The sequence below is a fragment of the Aotus nancymaae genome, unplaced genomic scaffold (genome assembly GCF_030222135.1).
Source record: "Aotus nancymaae isolate 86718 unplaced genomic scaffold, 86718_ANA_hifiasm-v0.15.2.pri h1tg000018l, whole genome shotgun sequence".
Taxonomy (NCBI): Eukaryota; Metazoa; Chordata; class Mammalia; order Primates; family Aotidae; genus Aotus; species Aotus nancymaae.
Genome location: NW_026988430.1, coordinates 21,187,553 through 21,211,893, shown reverse-complemented (window position 1 = coordinate 21,211,893; position 24,341 = coordinate 21,187,553). Strand labels below are relative to the sequence as shown.

The window sequence follows — 24,341 nt, the reverse complement described above, 5'->3', positions numbered from 1 at the left end:
ATAGAACCAAAAGCTCAACTTCTGTCAAGGAACACTAGCAAACCAACCTCACTTATTTGCCTAAAAATGTGAGAGCTGTGAATGTAATTTCAGCCTGAAACTTCCCAGAGGGGAGAAGAAGAAACCGGAATCAACTCTCACCTGTGGTGTGCCCATTTCGCTTTTGTGGTGAAGCTTCTGCCGTTGAGCCTCCAGATACTCCTGAAATGGCTTCTGCAGAGATGGACCTATGCCGGGGACAGCACTGGGAGCAGGGTACAGTAGCCCAAGGAAAAAGATACATTGGGGAAGGAAAGCAGGAAAAACATTAAAGAAAATGCACTTACCACCTGGACTCAAAAGGCAGGGAATTGGATAGGAAGAGGAATAAAATATAAATATCATTGAACTGCTGAAATTCTGTGAGCTCTTTATGGTAAAAAATATATATATATATATATATATATATATTCCTTCTAACAACCCCTTAAAAAGCAAGATCTCTCCCACCAACATGTCTGGGAGAAACTAAGAGCTGCAAATCAGGAACAGCTTCTAGCAGAAGAGTTAGTCCTCAGAGTAAGGCCGGCTCAGCTGATACTGTACTCTGGTGTGGCACAAAGAATAAAATGAATGACTTCTGAGAAGTCCCACATTTATCACCACCAGTTCCTGTAAGAACTGGTTTGAACCGATTAATAAGGAAATGACTTATGCTTGTGTCATCCCTAGTTAAAAAAGAAACTGCCCGCCCTCTCTCTGACTTGTCCCCGTGTCTCAGAGGGGGCGGTCCTTTCTCAATCTAAGTCCTTATTAGGACAATCTGTGCGTCATCCTTATCCAAAAAGAATGCATTAGCAAACTTGGGAGGCACCTCCCACTAGTCAGAAGTCAGTGATTAACAAAGGAACAAAGAAGGAACTATGAACTTTGAATCATTTCATGGTTTATGGTACACAGTTTGCACAGAAACTCCAGTGCATTAGTAACAACTTGTCCTAAGATGATTGGGATAGTGATCTTTGATAAATTTATATACTCGGAGCTCCTTCTCACCCAGAATACATGGAAGCAGTGCTGTTAAACTGGTTTGGCAGCTGTAGCTAACAGGCTCCTGTTTTAGACATGCTTGCAGGTGTTTTTAAAAAATGGTAGTTTGGGCAACTTAGAAAAATCAAACATCTCTATTTTCTGTAACTTTTAGTTTCTTATCTGTCACAGAGGGGTAAGAGGTAAATAAATTCAAACTATTTCTTTATTTTTATTTTTATTTATTTATTTTTTTTGAGACAGAGTCTCGCTCTGTCACCAGGCGCCAGGCTGGAGTACAGTGGCGCAATCTCGACTCACTGCAACCTCCGCCTCCCAGGTTCAAGCAATTCTCCTGCCTCAGCCTCCTGAGTAGCTGGGACTACAGACGCGCGCCACCACGCCCAGCTAATTTTTATATTTTAGTAGAGACGGGGTTTCACTATGTTGGCCAGGATGGTCTTGATCTCTTGACCTCGTGATCCGCCCGCCTAGCCAATTCAAACTATTTCTTAGAGTCAAAGAGATTCCAATATGTATTTGCAACAGTGCCTAATGCTCGCCCTATTAAGTATACGGACTCAAATTCACTTGACTTCTTTTTTTTTTTTTTTTGAGACAGAGTTTCGCTCTGTCGCCCAGGCTAGAGTGCAATGGTGCAATCTTGGCTCACTGCAACCTCCGCCTTCTGGGTTCAAGTGATTCTCCTGCCTCAGCCTCCTGAGTAGCTAGGATTACAGGCACCTGCCACAATGCCCAGCTAATTTTTGTATTTTTGTAGAGATGGGGTTTCACAATGTTGGCCAGGCTGGTGTTGAACTCCTGACCTCAAGTAATCCGACTCCCAAAGTGCTGGGATTACAGGTGTGAATCATCGAGCCCGGCCTCACTTCACTTCTTTTGTGAGCCACTGCTCCCAGCCCTGACTTTTAAGTGGACTTACATTAGGGAGGTAGACTAGTAATCTTTCCTTATGTTATTTATAGGTGGGAGTGCAAATAGCTCATCCATTTAGACTAGAAATAAATGACATGAACGTAAAAAAAATTCCAGCAAAATATATGCACAAAAAGACTGACTTTGAAAACTGCAAATCTGTAAGAACTTTGTTTCATAAATCAATTTTTTTTACTTTAACAGTACTCTGATTCGGCGCGATGGCCGACGCCTGTAATCCCAGCACTTTGGGAGGCTGAGGCGGGCAGATCACCTGAGGTCAGGAGTTTGAGACCAGCCTGACCCTCTTGGAGAAACCCCGCCTCTACTAAAAATACAAAATTAGCCAGGTGTGGTGGTGCAGGCCTGTAATCCCAGCCACTGGGGAGGCAGGAGAATCCCTTGAACCCAGAAGGCAGAGGTTTTGGTGAGCCGAGATCGCGCACCATTACACTCCAGCCTGGGTAACAGGAGCGAAACTCCAGCTCAAACAAAAACAAAAACAAAAAACAGTACTCTAAGTTGTTTTTTTAAACTACTAGGGATAGCCATAGTCAAGCCATTTTTTAAGAGAAAATTAAGAACCAAGACCCAAATGTTAGAAGATTATAATGTTTTCATTGTTGTTTAGGGAAATGAGGAAGGGACTAGAAATAATCATTCTAGATTCCCGTCAAAATGATTTGAAAAGGTAACTAATTTGCCATTGTAAGTCCATTAAGAGATATGCTTTATGTACCCATAATAATTAAAGAGATATACTTTAGCTGATAGATACCACTTTAGCTCACAGAGTACATCACATGATGTGTATTCACATGACGTATGACTTATCTTTTTTTTTTTTTTTTTTGAGACGGAGTTTCGCTCCTGTTACCCAGGCTGGAGTGCAATGGCGCGATCTCGGCTCACCGCAACCTCCGCCTCCTGGGTTCAAGCAATTCTCCTGCCTCAGCCTCCTGAGTAGCTGGGATTACAGGCACGCGCCACCATGCCCAGCTAATTTTTTGTATTTTTAGTAGAGACGGGGTTTCACCATGTTGACCAGGATGGTCTCGATCTCTTGACCTCGTGATCCACCCGCCTCAGCCTCCCAAAGTGCTGGGATTACAGGCGTGAGCCACCGCGCCCGGCCCGACGTATGACTTACCTTGGGGATAATGCTGAGATTAATATACCAATTTGCTATGTTTTATAAACTTTGGGGAGTTTTTAGTGAGGTAGGAGATGTCTCTATGTAGGTTTCCATGAAAGACTAGGAAAACAGTTGAAAACAGAGAAGAGGTGAAAAGCTTTATTATTGTTACTTTTCTTTTTATATTTTGTAGAGATGGGGGTCTCGCTATATTGCCCAGGCTGGTCTTATATTCCTGACCTCAAAAAGATCCTCCTACCTTGGTTTACCAAACTGTCATCAAAATTTTAGTTACTTCTGTTTTTCATTTCTCTACCTCTACAAACAATGGTTTAGGTTACTAATGCCTCAGCTTCAACAAAGTACTGTTATACTATAATTTTCTTAATTATCACTAAAGCTATTTTAGTAATGGACTCGATGAAAATAGAAATTACAGCTCTACTTTTTTTTTTTTGAGACAAAGTTTTGCTCTTGTTGGAGTGCAATGCTGTGATCTCAGCTCACAGCAACTTCGGCCTCCCGGGTTCAAGCAATTCTCCTGCCTCAGCCTCCCTAGTAGCTGGGATTAGAGGCATGGACCACCATGTCTGGCTAATTTTGTATGTTTAGTTGAGAGGGGGTTTCATCATGTTGGTCAGCCTGGTCTCGAACCCCCGACATCAGGTGATTCGCTCACCTCGGCCTTCCGAAGTGCTGGGATTACAGGTGTGAGCCCCCACGCCTGGCCATAGCTCTCACTCTTTTTTGTTTGTTTGTTTGTTTGTTTTTGAGACAGAGTTTCGCTCTTGTTACCCAGGCTAGAGTGCAATGGCACAATCTCGGCTCACCGCAACCTCCGTCTCCTGGGTTCAGGCAATTCTCCTGCCTCAGCCTCCTGAGTAGCTGGGATTACAGGCACGCGCCACCATGCCCAGCTAATTTTTTGTATTAGTAGAGACGGGGTTTCACCATGTTGACCAGGATGGTCTCGATCTCTTGACCTCGTGATCCACCTGCCTCGGCCTCCCAAAGTGCTGGGATTACAGGCTTGAGCCACCGCGCCCGGCCAGTTCTCACTCTGAACACGCATTTAAGGCAAACAATAATGCCAGCTCCAAATCTCATCCATCGTTATTTTCAAGCAGCAGACCAGAAGCAAGACTCCATTCTGACCTTTAAGATTAAAGTGCACACATGGGGTGGGGGTAATAACTTGCAACACAGTTCAAAGGTTTTCTATAGTTGGTTTAGGAACTACCCTAAATGCCATTCTCCCTAAGCCATTAAATTCAGAGCAACCCTGTGTACCTTGCTAAAGACTCTAATTTCATCCCATAGTAAATGAGTGAAGTCCTCCAACTTGCCCTTAGGCTCTGATTAAATTCAAATAGTTACAGGCTGGATGAGGTGGTCATGCTTGTAATCTCAGCACTTTGGGAGGTTGAAGTGGATGGATCATGAGGTCAGGAGTTCGAGACCAGCCTGGCCAACATAGTGAAACCCTGTCTCTATTAAAATCACAAAAAAATTGGCAGGGCGCGGTGGTTCAACCCTGTAATCCCAGCACTTTGGGAGGCCAAGGTGGGTGGATCACTTGAGGTCAGGACTTCAAGAGCAGCCTGGTCAACATGGTGAAACTCTGTCTCTACTAAAAATACAAAAATTAGCCAGGCACGATGGCAGGCGCCTGTAATCCAAGCTACTTGGGAGGCTGAGGCAGGAGAATCACTTAAACCCGGGAGGCGGAAGTTGCAGTGAGCCGAGATCATGCTTCTGCACCCCAGCCTGGGCAACAGAGTCAGACTCTGTCTCAAAAAAAAAAAAAAAAATTAGCCAAGCATGGTGGTGGGTGCCTGTAGTCCCACCTACTTGGGAGGCTGAGGCATGAGAATTGCTTGAACCGGGGAGGTGGAGGTTGCAGTGAGCTACTCACTGCACTCCATCCTAGGTGACAAAAAAAAAAAAGTCAATCACATTTGCTTTTCTTTGCTGTGGACCTTCAACACAGTGGATAGAAAATTCTTAGTGTGTAGTTTCTTCATAGTTTTATTCCTGGCACAAACATAACAGGAAATATAAGATTTAAAAAAAAATTTGGCCGGGTGTGGTGGCTCACGCCTGTAATCCAAGCACTTTGGAGGCCAAGGCGGGCGGATCACCTGAGGTAGGGAGTTCAAGACCAGCCTGACCAACATGGTGAAACCCCATCTTTAAAAAAAATAATAATAATAATTTTTCCACTGGGAGTGGTGGTGCATGCCTGTGGTCCAAGCTAATCTGGAGGCTGAGCAGGAGGCTCTCTTGAGCCCAAAAGTTGGGATGGAGGCTGTAGTGAGCTATAATCAGGTCTGTGAATAGCCACTGCATTCCAGCCTGGGTAAGATAGTGAGATCCTATCTCTGAAACAAACAAACAAACAAACGCATTTCCAACAAATGATGCTAATGGCAATTTTTACACTTTTGTTATTAACTTCTGTTAAAAAAAAAAAAAAACCCAAACATCAGGTATGCAAATAAAAGATTTTTTTTTTTAAATTAAAGAAAAAAACACAAACTTGAAACCTACTCAGAGCTCAAAATTGGTTTCATGGGAACAATATTTTCCCATGGTTACATACCTATGAATCTGTTAAACAGATCTAAGACAAACTTCTTGGCAAGCTTAAATATTGTAAAAAGCAAAGCAAAAAAAAAAAAAAAAATCCATTTAAAATAACACTTGGACAAAATTGTACCAAAAGCCCTAGCCGATTTGCAAACAAAATCTATCATTTTTCTATGGTTTTTAATATATATGTTACTCTGCTTCTGGAAATTACTTATCTGACAAGAAATCTGTATTTTAGTCTGGTTGTGATTGTGATGGGTCATGCCTGTAATCCCATCACTTTGGGAGGCTCAGGCAGGAGGACCACTTGAGGCCAGGAGTTCAAGACCAGACTGGGCAACATAGTGAGACCCCTGTCTCTACAACAACTTAAAAAAGTAGCTGGGTGTGATGGCAAAGGCCTGTAGTCATATCTCTTTGAGAGGCTGAGATGGGAGTATCCTGTGAGCCTAGGAGTGCAAGGTTAAAGTAAGCTAGGACTGAACCACTGCACTCTAGCCTGGGGTGGAAAAGCAAGGGCCTGTCTCTCTCTCAATACATCAATAGAATATATATGTATAATAAATAAATAAGATCTGAAATTTGGCCAGGCAAGGTAGAGTGGTTCATGCCAGTAATCCCAGCAGTTTGGGAGACTGAGGTGGGAGGACTGCTATAGACTAGGAGTTGAAGACCAGCTTTGGTAACATAAGGAGACCCTCATTTTCACACACACACACAATTAACCAGGTGCACACCTGTAGTCCTAGTTACTCAAGAGGCTAAGAGGGGAGGATGGCTTGAGTCCAGGAGGTCGAAGCTGTAGTGATCTAAAATTACACCACTACACTCCAGCCTGGGTTACAAGGGAGAATTTGTCTCTTGAAAAACAAACAAAAAAGATTGATTCACCTTGTTTTTATAGAGGGTATATTTAAAGTCTAAGCAGTTGAAACCTCTAAGCCTAAGAATATTTACTAGCATTAATAAAGTAAATTTTTTATTTAATATAGGCTCTGCTTCTTTCTCAACCACTTTTTTGAGAATCTTAACATTAATGTGAGCATACAGGTTATATTTACCCTGCTGAAAAACATTCTGTCTGATATAAACTCTAGTAAGGAGGCTGTAGCCTTTTGACAAAGAGTAATAAGCCTTTTGTCTTAGAAAAAAGTCTGGGCACAACTTTTTTTTTTTTTTTTTTTAACCTTTATTCCATTGTGCTTGGTTAATATCCCACTGATGATCAATCAGAAAGTATAAAACATCTCAGGGGCTGGGCACGGTGGCTCACGCCTGTAATCCTACCACTCTGGGAAGCCGAGGTGGGTGGATCACCTGAGGTCAGGAGTTTAAGACCAGCCTGGCCATCATGGTGAAACCCCATCTTTAAAAAAAAAAAAAAAAAAAAAACTCAGGGTATCAGATCCCTGAAACCTTATAAATGAAAAAAAAAAAAAAAAAAAAAAAGTTTTCAGGAGAAGATTCAGGTCAGGATACTATAAAAAGAAAAGGGTGCTGGGCTTGGTGACTCACCGTAATCCCAGCACTTTGGGAGGCTGAGGTGAGAAGATGGCTTGAGCCCCATGAGACCAGCCTGGGGAATATAGTACTAAGACCTCATCTCTACAAAAAATTTAAAATTTGGTCAGGTGAGGTGGCTCATGCCTGTAATCCCAGCACTTTGGGAGGCTGAGGAGGGTGGATCACTTGAGGTTGGGAGTTCGAGACCAGCCTGGCCAACATGGAGAAACCCTGTCTGTAGTAAAAAATACAAAATCAGCCGGTGGTGGATGCCTGTAATCCCAGCTACTCAGAAGGCTGAGACAGGAGAATCACTTGAACCCAGGAGGCGGTGAGCTGAGATCGCACCAATGCACTCTAGCTTGGTCAACAAGAGCAAAACTCTGTCTCAAAAAAAAAAAAAACATTAAAATTTGGCTGGGCAGGCTGGCATGTGCCAGGAGGTGGGAGGATTGCTTGAGCTTGGGAGGCAGAGGTTGCTCTAGCGTGGGCAACAGAGGTAGCTCCTGTCCCCTGCCTCCTCCCCTCCAAAACATCTGATAGCTCAACTTCAGAAGACTAAAAAACCTGTGCCCAGTTATAAAATTTCATTATGTTCTAAATCAATTTAGAATTTTCTTGACTGAATCAGGACCACTGTATATACATCAATACATCAAATTTATCCTCTGACCCCAGAGAATTCTATCAATTGAGATTTGGCCCAGGAGCACAGGAGTAGATACCTATATAGAAAATGGTCCTGTTCTAACTGAAGCTAGCTCTTCTGCTGAAGAGACTGAATTTTACATTTAAGGCACTAGTAGGATACATTTTCAGGAATGAAATTAAAGCCCTTCCCTCCCTATTCTCATTACAAGCTGATCTGTCATGTGTACAAAAGAGGCAAAGAGGGTGTGGGAGAAGTTGAGCAACAGGACAGCCTAGCAATTCCCTTTCTCAGTAACAGTCTTGTAAATAATTCTCCATCTTCAGAAATGTGCACATTTTAGTCAAACGTTATAGAGTTAAAAATTTTCCTTCCTACCCCCTAGGCAGTGATATAAACAGGCTTAACGGCTAGTATTTTAATGAGTTGTCATTTCCTGTCTGATAAAGGTTCTCACAGTATTTAACCACCAGTTTCCCCAGGGACCAACCAATACTAGAGCTCTATTCATAGTGACTCAGAATGGACCTCAGACTCTTGCCCTTATTCAAAAATGACAGATTACCCTCCACATGAAACTGTCTTTTCCTAGTAAGGTAGACTGCTCGGAAAAGGGTGGGGGAGTTTATCATGCAATCTTTCTGAAGAAGCCAAAGGCCATCATGCTGACTCATTAATATTTATAGCCTTTCAGCCTCTTATTAATATGGGAATAAATGAATAGGTGCTAACTGAAAATCAACTCATATGTAACCTAGTAAAAACAGGATCTAGTAATCCTGTGTGACTGGAATGAAAGTGTTATTATCATTACCATTTAACTGAAGAGAATATGTGAATCTTTTGTTTCGTTCTGTTTTGTTTTTGGAGATGAAGTCTGCAGCTATCACCCAGGCTGGGATGCAGTGGCGAAATCCCGGCTTCAAGCGATTCTCCTGCCTCAGCCCCCTGAGTAGCTGGGATTACAGGCGTGTGCCACTACACCCGGCTAGTTTTTGTATTTTTAGTAGAGATGGGGCTTCACCATGTTGGCCAGGCTGGTCTCAAACTCCTGACCTCAAGTGATCCAACTGCCTTGACCTCCCAAGTGGTGGGATTACAGGGATGAGCCATCGTGCCAGCTGAGTATATGAATCTTTGAAGCTAATACTGTAAGAAAAAACTGGTAACTGATGTATTCTACTTGCTTTGGATCTGAAATGTGGTAGCCCCCTAATCATGTTTCTTTACATCCAGGATCTTGGAAGGGCACCCCAACATAAAATATATTCAGGATGAAAATCACACACTATACTAGACAATCTAGGGCTTTCTCATACATACAAACTTGGGCCAACAGTCTCTGGCACCTTCTAAAATTCATTGTGATTTAACACCAGGATTTGGGATTAAAACATCTTGAATTTCATTCACATCTGTGCCCTTTCAAATGATTAAAACCTCTTTTGTTCTTCAGTTAGCCCACTGAGGGCGGAGTGGTATTATGAACACAAGATACCATGGTTTCTTCCTGGCTGTGTAGAAGGAAGACCATACTTTATCCAGGTGTATTTTATCAGGTATATTGTTGCTACGGCCTTACAGCACATTTTATCACAAAAGAACTTCCAATTGCCCTTGCTTTTGGAGATTTAGAATTGTTTTCTGTAAGAATCAGATTGGAGGTTAGACCTCCTTATAATTAGGAGCTGCTCTTTGAAATAAGCTATCACTAAAGAGAAGCTCTAGAAAACAAAACCTCATTTCAGAACGCAGACTTGATCAGTGGGAGCCAAGCAGGCATTTATGTTGATGAATGTGGCCAGAGCTAAAGGAGTGGTCTGTAAGACCTAGGTAAAACCAATTGGTTGCTAAAACAAAACTGTTAAAAATCAACTAATTTCATTTACAAAAAAATGACAGACTGGTGGCAGCTTTTATTTTTTTTAAAAGAGGTTGTGTCTCTTGCCTCTGCCTCCCAAGTAGCTGGAACTACAAGCAGATGCCACTGCACCTGGCCCCAGTGGCAGCTTTTTTTTTGGAACAGGATCTTGCTCTGTTGCTCATGAAAGAGTACAATGGCACAAACACGGCTCACTGCAGCCAGCCTTGACCTTCTGGGCTCAAGCAGTCTTCCTGCCTCAACTTTCCGAGTAGCTGGGGTCACAGTTGCTAATTTTTAAATTTTTTTGTAGAGATGGGGTCTTCCCATGTTGCCCAGGCTGGCCTCAAACTCCTGGGCTTAGGCAATCCTGCCTTAGCCTCCCAAAGTGCTAGGATTGCAGGTGTGAGTGGGTCTGGTGGCAGCTTTTTAAAGTAACAGATCTGCACTGGCTTGAAGACTCACTTGAGTTCCAAAACTTAAAAATCAGGCTGAGTGTGGTGGCTCACTCCTGGAGGCCAAGGTGGATGGATCACCTGAGGTCAGGAGTTTGAGACCAGCCTGGCCAACATGGTGAAACTCCATCTCCACTAAAAATACAAAAAAATTAGCTGGGTGTGGTGGCAGGCACCGGTAATCCCAGCTACTTGGGAAGCTGAGGCAGAAGAATTGCTTGAACCCAGGTGGTAGAGGTTGCAGTGAGCCAAGATTGAGCACTGCACTCCAGCCTAGGTAACAGAGTGAGGCTCCATCTCAAAAAAAAAAAAAAAAAAAAAAAAAAATCAGTAACCAGGATCTATATACTCCAAAGTCAAGAATAAACAATAGTTAGCAGAATTTAAAGTTTAAAGTGATATTCACTGAGGATTATTTTTGAGATCATTGAAAGCGGCATTATGGTGAGAGGATTAAAAAAAGTGACAGTGGCCAGGCATGGTGGCTCATGCCTGTAATCCCAGCACTCTGGGAGGCTGAGCCGGGTAGATTACAATGTCAGTAGTTTGAGACCAACCTGGCCAACATGGTGAAACCCTGTCTCTACTAAAAATATAAAAATTAGCCAGGTGTGGCATGTGCCTGTAGTCCTAGCTACTAGGGAGGCTGAGGCACGAGAATTGCTTGAACCCGGTAGGCGGAGTTTGCAGTTAGCCGAGATTGCATCACTGCACTCCAGCCTGGGTGACAGAGTGAGACTTTGTCTCAAAAAAGGTAAAAATAAATGAGTATGAATCCTCCCTAAAGAAAAAAGAAAAAAAAAGGAAAAAAAAAAAGTGACAGTATTGGCAGGACACAGTTGCTCATGCCTATAATCTCAGCATTTGGGGAGGCTGAGGCAGGAGGACTGCTTGAGCCTAGGAGTTCAAAATCAGCCTGGACAATACAGCGAGATCCTGTCTCAACAAAGAAAAAAAATGTGACAGTATTGATTGAAATTCAATCTCACTTTAAAAAAAGTCATGATCTCTGTCCTCAAGGAACTTGATCTAGCTGCACACAGGTGGATGCATGTGTGCACAGGAGAATGGACATGGAAAGAATTCATGCTACCTCCCTACCAAATTCACATAGCAGCTGTTTGAAACTGGTGCTCTAGTCTAAATCTCCAATTTCAGCAAATGACTTCACTGGCTTCCAGAGTGACCCCTCAGCGCCCCTCTTCTCTGCCTCAATATATCTTGGAATTGTGGGAGAGGAGGTCTTGAAAAAAAAAAAAAAGAAAAAAAAAAGACCTTGGAATCTTCACTCCAGTTATTTTCAAGAAAGAACTGGTTCACGAGGATAATCGATCCACTCCAGATTGATCCTATCTCAATCATCTCTCATTTATACGAATTTAACTTCTCTGTAATAGTACCTCATGGGTTTTGTTATGGATATAAAATGCATATTTATGTAAAGCATCTGGCACAGTGGGTGCTTAATGAATGTTAATTTCCTTCCCACATCCTTCCCTTTCTTCATATGTATTTTCTATCTCTAGCATTTTACTAAAGTTTTTCCCTCATCCTAAAATACAGACTGGTCCCTCCTATTTAATCAATGAATGAATTCATCTGGTCAACAAATATTTATCGAACAATTAAAATACGTCAGGCATGACTTTGGCCTGACCTTTCCTCTAGCCCACAATTCCATGTAATCCAGTATCACTGGGTTTTAATTTTCATCATGCTACTAAAATACTCCATTATGGTCAATAGTAACTTCCAAATACAATGCGCCCATTTCTCCTCTAGCAGTCTAACTCCAGAGCTCCTGTTTTACCTTTATGTGATCTGTCAATAGCCCTAACAAAAATATAGAAAGGTTAAGTGTCAAAGGAGAAGGATATATAAACTACCACGTACATGAAGAGAAAGGGGTTTTCCCAAATTGCAGAAAGAGATTATGTTAGACTGTATAACTGAGTCTTGGCAGCTGGGAAAGACTCAGTTAAGCCTTAAATTTTATCCTTTTGTCAGATAATACAAAATTTTGGTGTTCCACACTTCCATAACTTTTTCTGATTATTTTCAATGGTCAAAGTCAAAGATAATCAAATATATGGACCATTTTATACTTTAAAATGAAAGGACAGGTTTTCTTTCTGTAGAAGAAAAAGTCCAGGCCCATATAGCTCATTCTGACCACTTTCCACAGAGTGAGGAATAAGAAACAACATTCAGATTCAAGCACTTAATTACTCACTGGTTAAAATGATCTCTCTTGCCACAGGCAAGCCTGACTCTGAGGTCAAACATCAAGTTAACTCAGAAATAGGAGACAGCAAAGAAGAACATGGAACATTCTGTATTTGGTAAAAAGTCCCTGTTGCAGCCAACACCATCCCCCAGCCCTCAAGTTCAATGATTGAGTTATGGAAACTTTTCTTGTGTGGTAAAACTGGGGACTCTGTCTTCCAATAAGATGCTGGCAACATGACAATGAGCCAATGTTCTGCATATGGTTTGCTGAAAGTCATATGCTTAATGTTATTTTCTGGGAATTCTTATCCTCTATTTGGTGAGAATATGCGAACATGTCATTTTAATCATAACTTTAAAAGTTAGAATTGGTTATCCTCTTTAAGAAATATGTACAGGTCTCTCCCATTGGAGAAAGTCTAAAATTAAATAAAAATTAGTATTAAATGGTAATTAAAAAAAAAAAAAAAAGCCTGGCATGGTGGCTCACACCTGTAATCCAAGAACTTTGGGAGGCTGAGGTGGGCAGATCACCTGAGGTCAGGAGTTTGAGATCAGCCTGGCCAACATGGTGAAACCCTGTCTCTACTAAAAACACAAAACTTAACTGGGCATGGTGGTGTGCATCTGTAATCCCAGCTATGTGGGAGGCTGAGGTTGCAGTGAGCTGAGATCACACCACTATACTCTGGCATGGGTGACAGACTCCATCTCAAAACAAAACAAAACAAAACAATCAGGCCTAGTGGCTCAGCCTGTAATCCCAGTACTTTGGAAGGCTTAGGTGGGGCCGATCACGAGGTCAGGAGTTTGAGATCAGCCTGGCCAAGATGGTGAAACCCCATCTCCACTAAAAATACAAAAATTAGCCGACGTGGTGGTATGCGCCTATAATCCCAGCTACTCAAGAAGAGAATCACTTGAGGCAGGAGAATCACTTGAATCTTGGAGGCAGAGATTGCAGTAAGCTGAGACTGTACCACTGCACTCCAGCTGGGCAACAGAGCAAGAATCCATCTCAAAAAAAAAAAAAAAAAGGGTTGGGCATGGTGGCTCATGCCTGTAATCCCAGCACTTAGGGAGGCCGAGGCTGGCAGATCACGAAATCAAGAGATAGAGACCATCCTGGCCAACATGGTGAAATCCCGTCTCTACTAAAAATACAAACAATTAGCTGGGCGTGGTGGCTCACACCTGTAGTCCCAGCTACTCGGGAGGCTGAGGCGGGAGAATTACTTGAACTGGGGAGGCAGCAGTTGCAGTGAACAGAGGTTGCAGTGAACTGAGATTGACCACTGCACTCCAGCTTGGTGATAGAGCAAGACTTCCTCTCAAAAAAAAAAAAAAAAAGATAACAAACATAATGCCTTTTGAGCTAGAAAGTTCCCTAGTTCTTTGGTTCTATCACCTGACTTTGGGTCTCACTATGTTGCCCAAGCTGGTCTTGAATTCCTGAGTTCAAGAGATCCATCTGTTTCGGCTCCCAAAGTGCTGGAATTATGGGTATGAGCCACCATGACCAGCCAAAATGATTTTTTTTTTTTTTTTTTTTTGAGATAAGAGTCTTGCTCTGTCGTCCAGGCTGGAGTGCAGTGGCACAATCTTGGCTCACTGCAACCTCAGCCTCTTGGATTCAAGCAATTCTACCTTAGCCTCCCGAGTAGCTGGAACTACAGGCACCCACCACCACCCTCGGCTAATTTTTATATTTTTAGTAGAGATGGGGTTTCACCATGTTGGCCAGGCCAGTCTTGAACTCCTGACCTCAGGTGATCCGCCCGCCATGGCCTCCGAAAGTGCTGGGATTACAGATGTGAGTCATCGTGCCTGGCCAAAAGATTTTTGATACCCTTTTTATGAAGTTAATAAAACTAAATACCTATCATACAGGGCTGCAATTAGAAGTAAACTTATAATAAATATTACAAAATATATAAAGTGCCTACTATATTAAAAAAAAGTTTCTTCAAGAATTATTTGTGGCCGAGTGTAGTGGCTCACGCCTGTAATCCCAGCACTTTGCGAGGCTAAGGTGGGTGGATCACCTGAGGTCAAGAGTTCTACACCAACCTGACCAACATGGAAAACCCTGTCTCCACGAAAAATACAAAAATTGGCCAGGCGTGGTGGTGCATGCCTGTAATTCCAGCTAATGAGGAGGCTCAGGCAGGAGAATCGCTTGAACCTGGGAGGTGGAGGTTGCAGTCTACTGAGATTGTGCCATTGCACTGCAGCCTGGGCAACAAGAGCAAGACTCCGTTTCAAAAAAAAAAAAAAAAAGAATTATTTGTATAATCTTTGATAAAAGCATTTTACTGATTGAGGAGTAAAGTAAGATGGATACTTTCTTTAAGGAGAGGTAGGCTTTCCCTAAATCTTGCCTGAGGGCACACAATATAGTCACCTAGAAGTCTAATTTTTCATCCATAGTCATAGTAACTTTTGAAAAATGACACTTTGAAAACAAAGGCAATAACAAACTTGAGACAAAAGGCATTTTAAAAATCCACATGCTTTGGAATGTTAACTCATTGATATGAGTATGTTTCAACTAAGCTGTAAAAATATTTGGTTACAGGACATTTCACATTTTGACTGAAGTAGGAAAGTTTATCAGTGGCCACCCAAACTGGAGAAAAGTTACCCAGAGAAACAAGTTTGCAAGAACAGCAACTAGAAGTTAAATAACTGTTCTGTGGCAGAGTTCATATTCAAATTTAGCTTTGTTTGTCCAAAAGTCTGGGCTCTTTTCACTATACTACTCCCAAGCTGTCTTTACTCATGGGATTCATGTTTTCTTTCTTTCTTTCTTTTTTTTGAAACAGAGTCTCACTCTGTTGCCCAGGCTGGAGTGCAGTGGTGTGATCTCGGCTCACTGCAAGCTCTGCCTTCTAGATTCAAGCGATTCTCCTGCCTCAGCCTCCTGAGTAGCTGGCACTACAGGCACCCACCACTATGCCCAGCTAATTTTTGTATTTTTAGTAGAGATGGAGTTCACCATGTTGGCCAGGCTGGTCTCAAATTCCTGACCTCAGGTGATCTGCCCAAAGTGCAGGGATTATAGCCAAAAGCTAGGATTACAGGCTTGAGCTTCTGCACCTGACCCAGGATTCATTTTTCATTCTTCCTAGCCTTATTATCTCATAATTTTATTTTAAATTTGAACTGCTGCTGACTTTTTTCATGCTTGTCTTTATCACTCCTTTATTTGTGACTGCAAAGTTTTAAATCTCCTTCAAAAGACTGCATTCTGAATTTTACTAATTTAGTTTGATGATTTACTATACCATTCAGGTCTTTTTTTTGGAGACGGAGTCTCACTCTGCCACCCAGGCTAGAGTTTAGTGGCAGGATCTCGGTTCTTGCTGTGAAGAAAGGCCCCTGGTAAAGATGGTATTAGGTCAAGTCAGGGAAGGCTTTCTGAGAATGCAATGGCTAAAATCTAAAGGACATTGTTTAGGCAAGTGATTCTCAATGAGGGTGGCAGGTTTACTCCCCATGTGACATTTGGCAATGTCTGGAGACATCTGTGATTGTCATGATTGGGAAGTACTAGTTGTATGCACTGAGTAGACAAGAAAGATGGTGCTACATCTCTTATAATACAGTTCCCCATAACAAATAATTATCTGATCTAAAAAAAGTCAACAGTGCCAAGGTTGAGATATCTTGAACTTGGCAAAGAGAAAAGCACAAGCAAAGACCGGTGGTGGAAGACTCAAATATGGACAAAGTGGTTTCAGAAGAGAAAACTAGAGGGGACACAGGGAAGGGCAGCTTATAAACCCTGTTAAGGAGTTTTGACTTTATCTTAAGAATGAAGGGAAAACAAGTGAGTGAAGGGTTTGACGAAGAGGAGGAGAAAGGGAGTGAAGACAGTGCTGATAATGTCCAGATTAAAATTTCAAAAAGGTTACTGACTGCAACATGGTGAACAGATTGGAAGGGAGTGAAACTGGATATGGGTAGATGAAACAGGTAGCTAAGTAATTTAACTTCCTAGAAACTCCAAAGGCTGGGGAAATAGAAGGTACTAGTGGTGAAGATGTAGGAGTAGCTGAAAAACTTCTTTCTATTAATGTTCTGTATAGGAAAAAAACAAAGAATGCATGGTGTTTATATGTACTGCGCTCTGCAGTCTCAAGGTAGAGTAGTAAGTCTCTAAGCATAAATGAAATGTTTTCCTTACATTTAAAAAATAAGGGAAGGCCAGGTACGATGGCTCATGCCTGTAATCTCAACATTTTGGGAGGCTGAGGTAGAAGGACTACTTGAAACGTGGAATTGAGACCAGTCTGGACAGCAAAGCGAGATCCCTGTCTCTACAAAAATAAATAAATGAATAAAAAATAAGGGACAAGAATATTTTTTGTCTTTAAATGTGATATATGGTGCCATATAAAATATTTTATTTGTAAGGATTCAGGCAGCAAAAAACTAGAGTAAATTTAACTTTAAATATAAATTTTAGTGTACAAGTTATAACCCACACTTACAAGCTCAGGAATTAATGAAACTGATGAATGGCTCCACTAAGTATGCTCTCGAAAATATATGTTTTCCTTATAGTAAAGCTAAACTAGCAAATATCAAAAACTATTTTATTTATTTATTTATTTGTTTATTTATTATTAAAAGATGGGGTTTCTCCATGATGGTCAGGCTGGTCTTGAACTCCTGACCTCAGGTGATCCACCCACCTCGGACTCCCAAAGTGCTAGGATTACAGGCGTGAGCCACCGCACCCGGCTTAAAAACTATTTTATTACAAAACATAGAAAAGAATGAATATACATATGACTAAAAAAACCAATAGTCACAAACTGGACAGAAAGTGGCATTTTGTTTTTAAATAGCAAAAATTTTCATAAATGTTTGCTCTGTAAGTGGCTGCTAAGATAAAGATTTACATTAAAACTAAAGAAAGGGCCCTTAAACTTGACACTTTTCCACCATGGGGCAGTTGTACTTCTGAACGAAAAAAAAATCTCTCCAGGCTAGGCGTGGTGGCTCACGCCTGTAATCCAAGCACTTTGGAGGCCAAGGTGGGCAGATCACCTGAGGTCGGGAGTTCAAGACCAGCCTGACCAACATGGTGAAAACCCGTCTTAAAAAAAAAAAAAAAAAATCTCTCCCGTATAATAATAAATTAAAAACTGAACAACTTTTGGTTTTATTGCAATTTAATACCTGATAGTGTTCATATTCCAGCTGAAAGTTAATCTGATTAATCAAACAAAGTATATCTTCACTGTTTTATTAAACTGAACTCCACAATTTTGTAAGAATATCATTTAAATCTTATGTTAACTGGTCTTATTCACTTCTTAAAACTAAACACAAAAATAAAAGCTTTGGATAGTTTAGCGTTTTTTGTTTTTTTTTTTCACCTAATACACTTACAAGTTTAGCCTTTCAAAATGGCCTAATTTGGCGGGGAGTGGTGGCTCACACCTGCAATCCCAGCACTTTGGGAGGCCGACGCAGGTGAATCACAAGGTCAGGAGTTCAAGACCACCCTGACCAACATGGCTAAACCCTGTCTTTACTAAAAATACAAAAAATTAGCTGGGCATGGTGGCACATGCCTGTAATGCCAGCTACTTGGGAAGCTGAGGCAGGAGAACTGCTTGAACCTCAGAGACGGAGGTTGCAGTGAACTGAGATTGTGCCATTGCACTCCAGCCTGGGTGACAGAGCAAGACTCCATCTCAAAAAAAAAAAAAAAAATCAATTTTTCTCTACTGAAATAATAGTGACCTGACATATTTTGTTAATATTATGCCATCTAACATGACTTACTTATGAAACACTAATTTTTTTTTTTTTTTGAGATGGAGTCTCACTCTGTCACCCAGGCTGGAGTGCAATGGCACAATCTCAGCTCACTGCAATTCTGCCTCCCAGGTTCAAGTGATTCTCCTGCCTCAGCCTCCTTGAGTAGCTGGGACTACAGGCGCCTGCCACCACGGCTGGCTAGGTTTTGTAAAAAAAATACTAGAATTTTATGTAAGATTTATATTTACATTAAATGCAACTGTGTATCTGGCATCCAGTTTGGCCAAAAATCACAGCACTGTACTAAAGCACCATTAAACTGTAATGATACACAAATATCTTTTTTTTTTTTTTTTTTTTAAAGACGGGGTTTCACCATGTTGGTCAGGCTGGTCTTGAACTCCTGACCTCAGGTGATCCGCCCGCCTTGGCCTCCAAAGTGCTTGGATTACAGGCGTGAGCTACCACGCCTGGCCACACATATCTTTTATATAAAGAAAATTTATTTCTTTGGTGGGGCTACAGATTCAAACCCCAAAGCTTCTTTTAAACCCAGAATTACATGACTTGATACATGTTTGGCTTACAATTGAACAGGGATAATGTGAGCTTCATCCTTCCCTACTGTAGAACAAGAAAGTCTTCTTCATTTACTAATAACAGCAAGTTATTTTTGCTTCTCAAAATATAAGGAGCTATGTTAAAAATTCTATTTCAATTCAGTCTTGTACACATTTACTCCCATTCAAACAGTAATTATATTAATATTAGTCCTTAAAGAATTACTTACCCAATGAAAGCCACCATTTGCTCCACTATGTGCTTGCTGAACGTTATTATAACAAAAATTTTCTGTAAGGAAAACATCAGTTAAAATAAATTATTTAGTCATCAAAAAACCAACATAAATTCACAATTCTGGTAATTGTCTAAAGAGGTAAGATTGTGCCCCTAATTACAATTTTTAAATTTCTTTGAAAATAAAAGATAACATTTAATTCAAATGTTACCTACTTTTTTTTTTGAGACAGAGTCTCACTTTGTCACCCAGGCTGGAGTGCAGTGGCACAATCTCGGCTCACTGTAATCTCTGCCTTCCAGGGTCAAACGATTCTCCTACATCAGCCTCCCAAGTGGCTGGGTCAAGCGATTCTCCTATCTCAGCCTCCTGAATAGCTGGGTTCAAGCAATTTTCCTGCCTCAGCTTCCCGAGTAGCTGGGATTACAGATGCACGCCACCATGCCTGGCTAATTTTTGTATTTTTTAGTAGAGACGGGGTTTCACCATGGTGGTCAGGCTGGTCTTGAACTCCTGACCTCATGATCCGCCCACCTTGGCCTCCCAAAGTGCTGAGATTATAGGCATGAGCCACTGTGCCCAGGCCCCTACTTTGTATTTTAAAGATGTTTTTTTCTTAAGCACAGACTTAATCTTACTAGGACTATATGACTATGTAGAACTATAGTCTTACATGACTGTATTAGAGGGAAAATATGGGTCATAGAACCCAAGACTGGGAGGGAATAGTGGACATTAATATATTCTAAGTATTTTGGAATTGTATATACAATTAAAATCACAGGCTCCCACATAGTCCCCACCAGTAAAATCAAAGCTGATTACCTCAAGGATAGGGGTCTGGGCTAAATATAATCCAGAAGATCAGGAAAAGACTGTACCTCTTTCATGAAAAGTTCTAATAAGAAGTACCAGGCTGGGCACAGTGGCTCACTCCTGTAACCCCAGCACTTTGGGAGGCTGAGGCAGACTGATCACACGGTCAGGAGTCCGAGACCAGCCTGGCCAACATTGTGAAACCCCATCTCTACTAAAAATACAAAAATTAGCTGGGCGTTGTGGCACAAGCCTGTAATCCCAGCTACTCAGGAGGCTGAGGCAGAAGAATTGCTTGAACCTGAGAGGCAGAGGTTGTGGTAAGCCAAGATTGCACCACTGCACTCTAGCCTGGATGACAAGAGCAAGACTGTCAGGAAGGAAGGAAGGAAGGAAAGAAGGAAGGACAGAAGGAAGGAAGGAAGGAAGGAAAGAAGGAAGGAAGGAAGGAAGGAAGGAATGAACGAATGAACGAACCATGAGGCTGGGCATGGTGGCTCATGCCTGTAATCCCATTACTTTGGGAGGTCAAAGGCAAAGGATTGTTTGAGCCCAGGAGTTTAAGACTAGCCTGGCAGTCTGGGCAACATAGTGAGACCTCCATCTCTATTAAAGCAAAAAAAAAAAAAAATACCATGAAATTTCCATTTCCAAATCCTGAATGAGCTCAGCTTTTCAGAATTAGGGCTAAGGGATCCTTATCAGACCTTGGATGTTGTCAGTTTGATGTTAATGTGGTATTCTATCAATCAAAGATGTTGATACCTTATCTTACACACAAGTAAAGATGCCTTTAGAGGATAATAGGTAGCAAATATTTTCAACTCAGTTCAACAAATGTTAATATGAAGTTATTTTTATGGATAATATAAGAAATTGTTAATGGTTTTCAAGGAACACAAATCTGAGAATACTTCTTCAAAGCCCAGAAGAAGCTTACTCATTTTTCTACAAATAGTAAGAAGCTAATAAGTACTACATATATATAATATAAATGCCATTAGCGGCAAAACAAAAACACAACATATGTTACAGAAATTCAGAGAAAGGCAAGGTCACATTTAGTTACATAATTAATTATAAATTTAGCTTTAAATATGAATATATCTGGATTGTCTCTCCAAATTCCTGATAAACTCTTATTGCTCTATTAAATATTGTCTGTTAAGCAATTACTTTAGCCTATGCAACTGAAGGGTAGGGGAAGAAAATAAGTAACGGTAGTCTTCTTTTTATCCACTCACTATGCATCTCAGGAAACTGGACAGATTAGACTAATGTACCTTATTTCTGGCAAGAAGACTAATAAGGCAATGGTATACAATTGGTTTGTGAATATTATGAAGCTAGCAAGGCAATTATTACAGGTAATTTAGGAAGAAAAGCAGGGGGTCTATACAAAAAAACAGTTATTTAGAGCTATAAATCCTTTACTAATCAACAGAGCTAATGGTTTTGCCTTTCAGTGATTTCATCACCATGAGCTTTCCTTACCATTATTTCTTAACAATCAAAATAAGCCAATCCCTAAATAATTGCTCAATTTCAATGAAAACAGCAAAACAGGATTTTCTTTTTGTATGTAACAGCTTGAAAAATCACTGTTCTGGGTAAGACATAAAATGTGTGACACATTTAAGAACGTATGTCTCAGTCTTTCAGGCTGGAGTCTGAGTGGGGATTCTACAAAATAAACAAAAGGCACAGACCACAGAAGAGCCCTCTTAACCACATGCATAGAAGAAACAAAGGAAAAGGTAGAGGAGGAGGAAAAAAGATATGGGAAGGAGGAACTAATTGTGCTAGAATGAACAAAGACGGAACCATCTAAAAAGAAGTCCTTCATTGGAAAGAAGAATCTTAGATTTAGTTATTAAATATTGAGTGCCTACTATCTATCAGATGCTATTCTAGGCATTATAATACATCAGTGAACCAACAAACAAAAATCTCTACTCTCCTGGGAGTTTATAATACTGTGTTGTGTGCTGGTGGGTGTGAAGGTAGAGGGATAATAAATGATACTGATGTATTTTAAGGGTACAATAAGTAAGTTATATGGTATATGAACTAACATAAATGAGTATGTTGCCTTTTTTCATTATTTGGGACAAAGGCAATGTCTCTGAGGATACTACTTTAAATTTTTTTTTTTTTTTTGATTACTGAAATCCTCGCTCACGTAGCTGGGATTACAGGCATGCGCCATCATGCCTGGCTAATTTTGTATTTTTTAGTAGAAATGGGTTTTTCCATTTTGGTCAGGCTGGTTTTGAACTCCTGAACTCAGGTGATCTGCCTGCCTTGGCCTCCCAAAGTGCTGGGATTATAGGTGTGAGCCAGTGTTCCCAGCCCTAACACAAATTTTTAAATATTACAATGCTAGTTACTATGGTTAAGATTTAATGTCATACAGGATTTTTTCAAACAATAAACTACGGTGAATAATACAATTATTTTCAGTGTATCTGAAAATACATTTTTATTTGATCTTTAAAATTGTTTCTAGAAGAGAGCTGTCATTTAACTTTTTAGAGTTTTGGAGTCCTTAATACCTAAGGAACAATAACAGATTATTGTATTTCATTTCATAACAAGAACTTTGCTAGTAATTCGTAAGTTTTAGGTGTCCCGCTTTATACGTATTATGCCATAAGTACCCTATCTGTAGTGGTCAGATATGTAACTTATCAGACCTTTCATTTCAGAAAGATTCAAAACTAGTATATTTTTAAACATACTCAGATTTTTTCAATTTATGATAATTTTTTTTTGAGATGGAGTCTCGCTCTGTTGCCCAGGCTGGAGTGCAGTGGCGCGATCTCAGCTCACTGCAATCTCCACCTCCCCACTTCAACTGATTCTTCTGCCTCAGGCTCCAGAGTAGCTGGGCTACAGGTACACACCACCATGCCTGGCTATTTTTGTATTTTAAGTAGAGACAGGGTTCACCATATTGGCCAGGCTGGTCTCAAACTCCTGACCTCATGATTGGCCTGCCTTGGCCTCCCAAAGTGCTGGGTTTACAGATGTGAGCCACTGCGCACAGCCAATGATTAAACTTTTTATGGAACTTCACACTTTAAAGCATTTAGTATGTGTTATATGGTTTAATTCTTATACTCCAGGATAGAGGAATCACTATACCCATTTTGTAATTCTCAGAGGTGGGAGGTTAATAAGTAATAGTTGCTTAAAGAGTAAGTAACAGCTGGAATTTGAATCCAACTCTTTTGACTTCAAGTTCAGTGTTCTTTCCATTCTTTGGCATTGCCTTAACTTTAATGTATTGATATGATTAAGGAAACTGAATTGTTTAATGCCTGCTATTTATCAGAACCTGTGCAAGGTAATTTGCATTGGTTATCTCATGGAGATAATCCTGAGAGGTGGTTATTATCCACATTTCATAGTTGAGGGAACTGTATTAGAGAAGGCAAAATACTAACATAAGGCCCTAGAATTCAAACCAAGCTCTGTAAAGATAAAGCTGATTCCCTGTATCTATGTGGAAGCAAAAAAAGAAAAAGAAAAACAAAGAAAGAAAGAATGAAAGCTAAAATCCATTTATGTTTCTGAAAGGAAAGAATCCGAGTTCCTTCACTAAACTAAGACAGTGGGATATGTTTGCTATGTTCTATTGTATCATAATGACATACTTTGTAAAGGCATGTCACTTGATGTACATCCAGATGTAGCTTAGGGTAACAAACATTTCTCATTCCATGGGTAAACAATATTAGTAATATAAACATTTTAACTATTCTGAAATAATAGGGGGAAAGTCACACACACACAGAGATTTTTCTCTACCCTAATAGTAAACCTGTCTCCTCATCGGCTTTTTCTTTCTTCCCTTTTCCCTCAGCTTAAAATTAGACAATCTTTTTCAATAAATATTGCCATTTTTCAGGCATGGTGGCTCACGCCTATAATCCCAGCACTTTGGGAGGCCAAGGCGGGCGGATCACCTGGGGTCAAGAGTTCGAGACCAACTTGACCAACATGAAGAAACCCCATCTCTACTGAAAATACAAAAATTGGCCAGGTGTGGTGGGGCATACCTGTAATCCTAGTCACTCACGAGGCTGAGGCAGGAGAATCGCTTGAACCCAGGAGGCGGAGGTTGTGACAAGCCAAGATTGTGCCATTGCACTCCAGCCTGGGCAATAAGAGTGAAACTCCATCCCCAAAACAAAACAAAACCAAACCAAAAACCCAAAACCTGTGTTCACTGATTGTATAAAATACTTAATTTAAATTGGAGGAAATACATTCCTTGAAGGAGGAAAAACATCCTTGAAATTCTGAGTGGTCATTATGGCAGGAGAGTAGAGGACAGACTCAATAAACAACCCAAATGCCAAAATCTAAGATTACAAACTGGACAGGTAGAAGCAGCTGAAGTTTTCCTGTTTCACTCTTCCCTTCAAAGAACTGGAAGTAGAGAGGTGTTACCTAGAAACTCTGGGGACAGACACACTTGTAATTATCATGGAATCATACAAGGGTAGAGAACTTCGCTACTCTTTCCTTTCTTTTGGTTAATACCGCTCTTTGTTACAAACTACACTGATTTA

At 40.7% G+C, this 24,341-nt stretch overlaps 1 protein-coding gene across 2 annotated transcripts in view; it reads right to left on the bottom strand.

Annotated features, from left to right (window-relative positions):
• Window positions 1-24,341, bottom strand: part of VMP1 (vacuole membrane protein 1) — a 135,522-nt gene that overhangs the window by 3,724 nt on the left and 107,457 nt on the right. For both annotated transcript variants that reach the window (XM_012445405.3, XM_064378417.1), the window contains 2 exons: window positions 18,937-18,998; window positions 142-244 (listed from right to left, as the gene is read on the bottom strand). In XM_012445405.3, coding sequence (XP_012300828.1) covers window positions 142-244; window positions 18,937-18,998 — 165 coding nt within the window. The remainder of the gene's footprint in view (window positions 1-141; window positions 245-18,936; window positions 18,999-24,341) is intronic.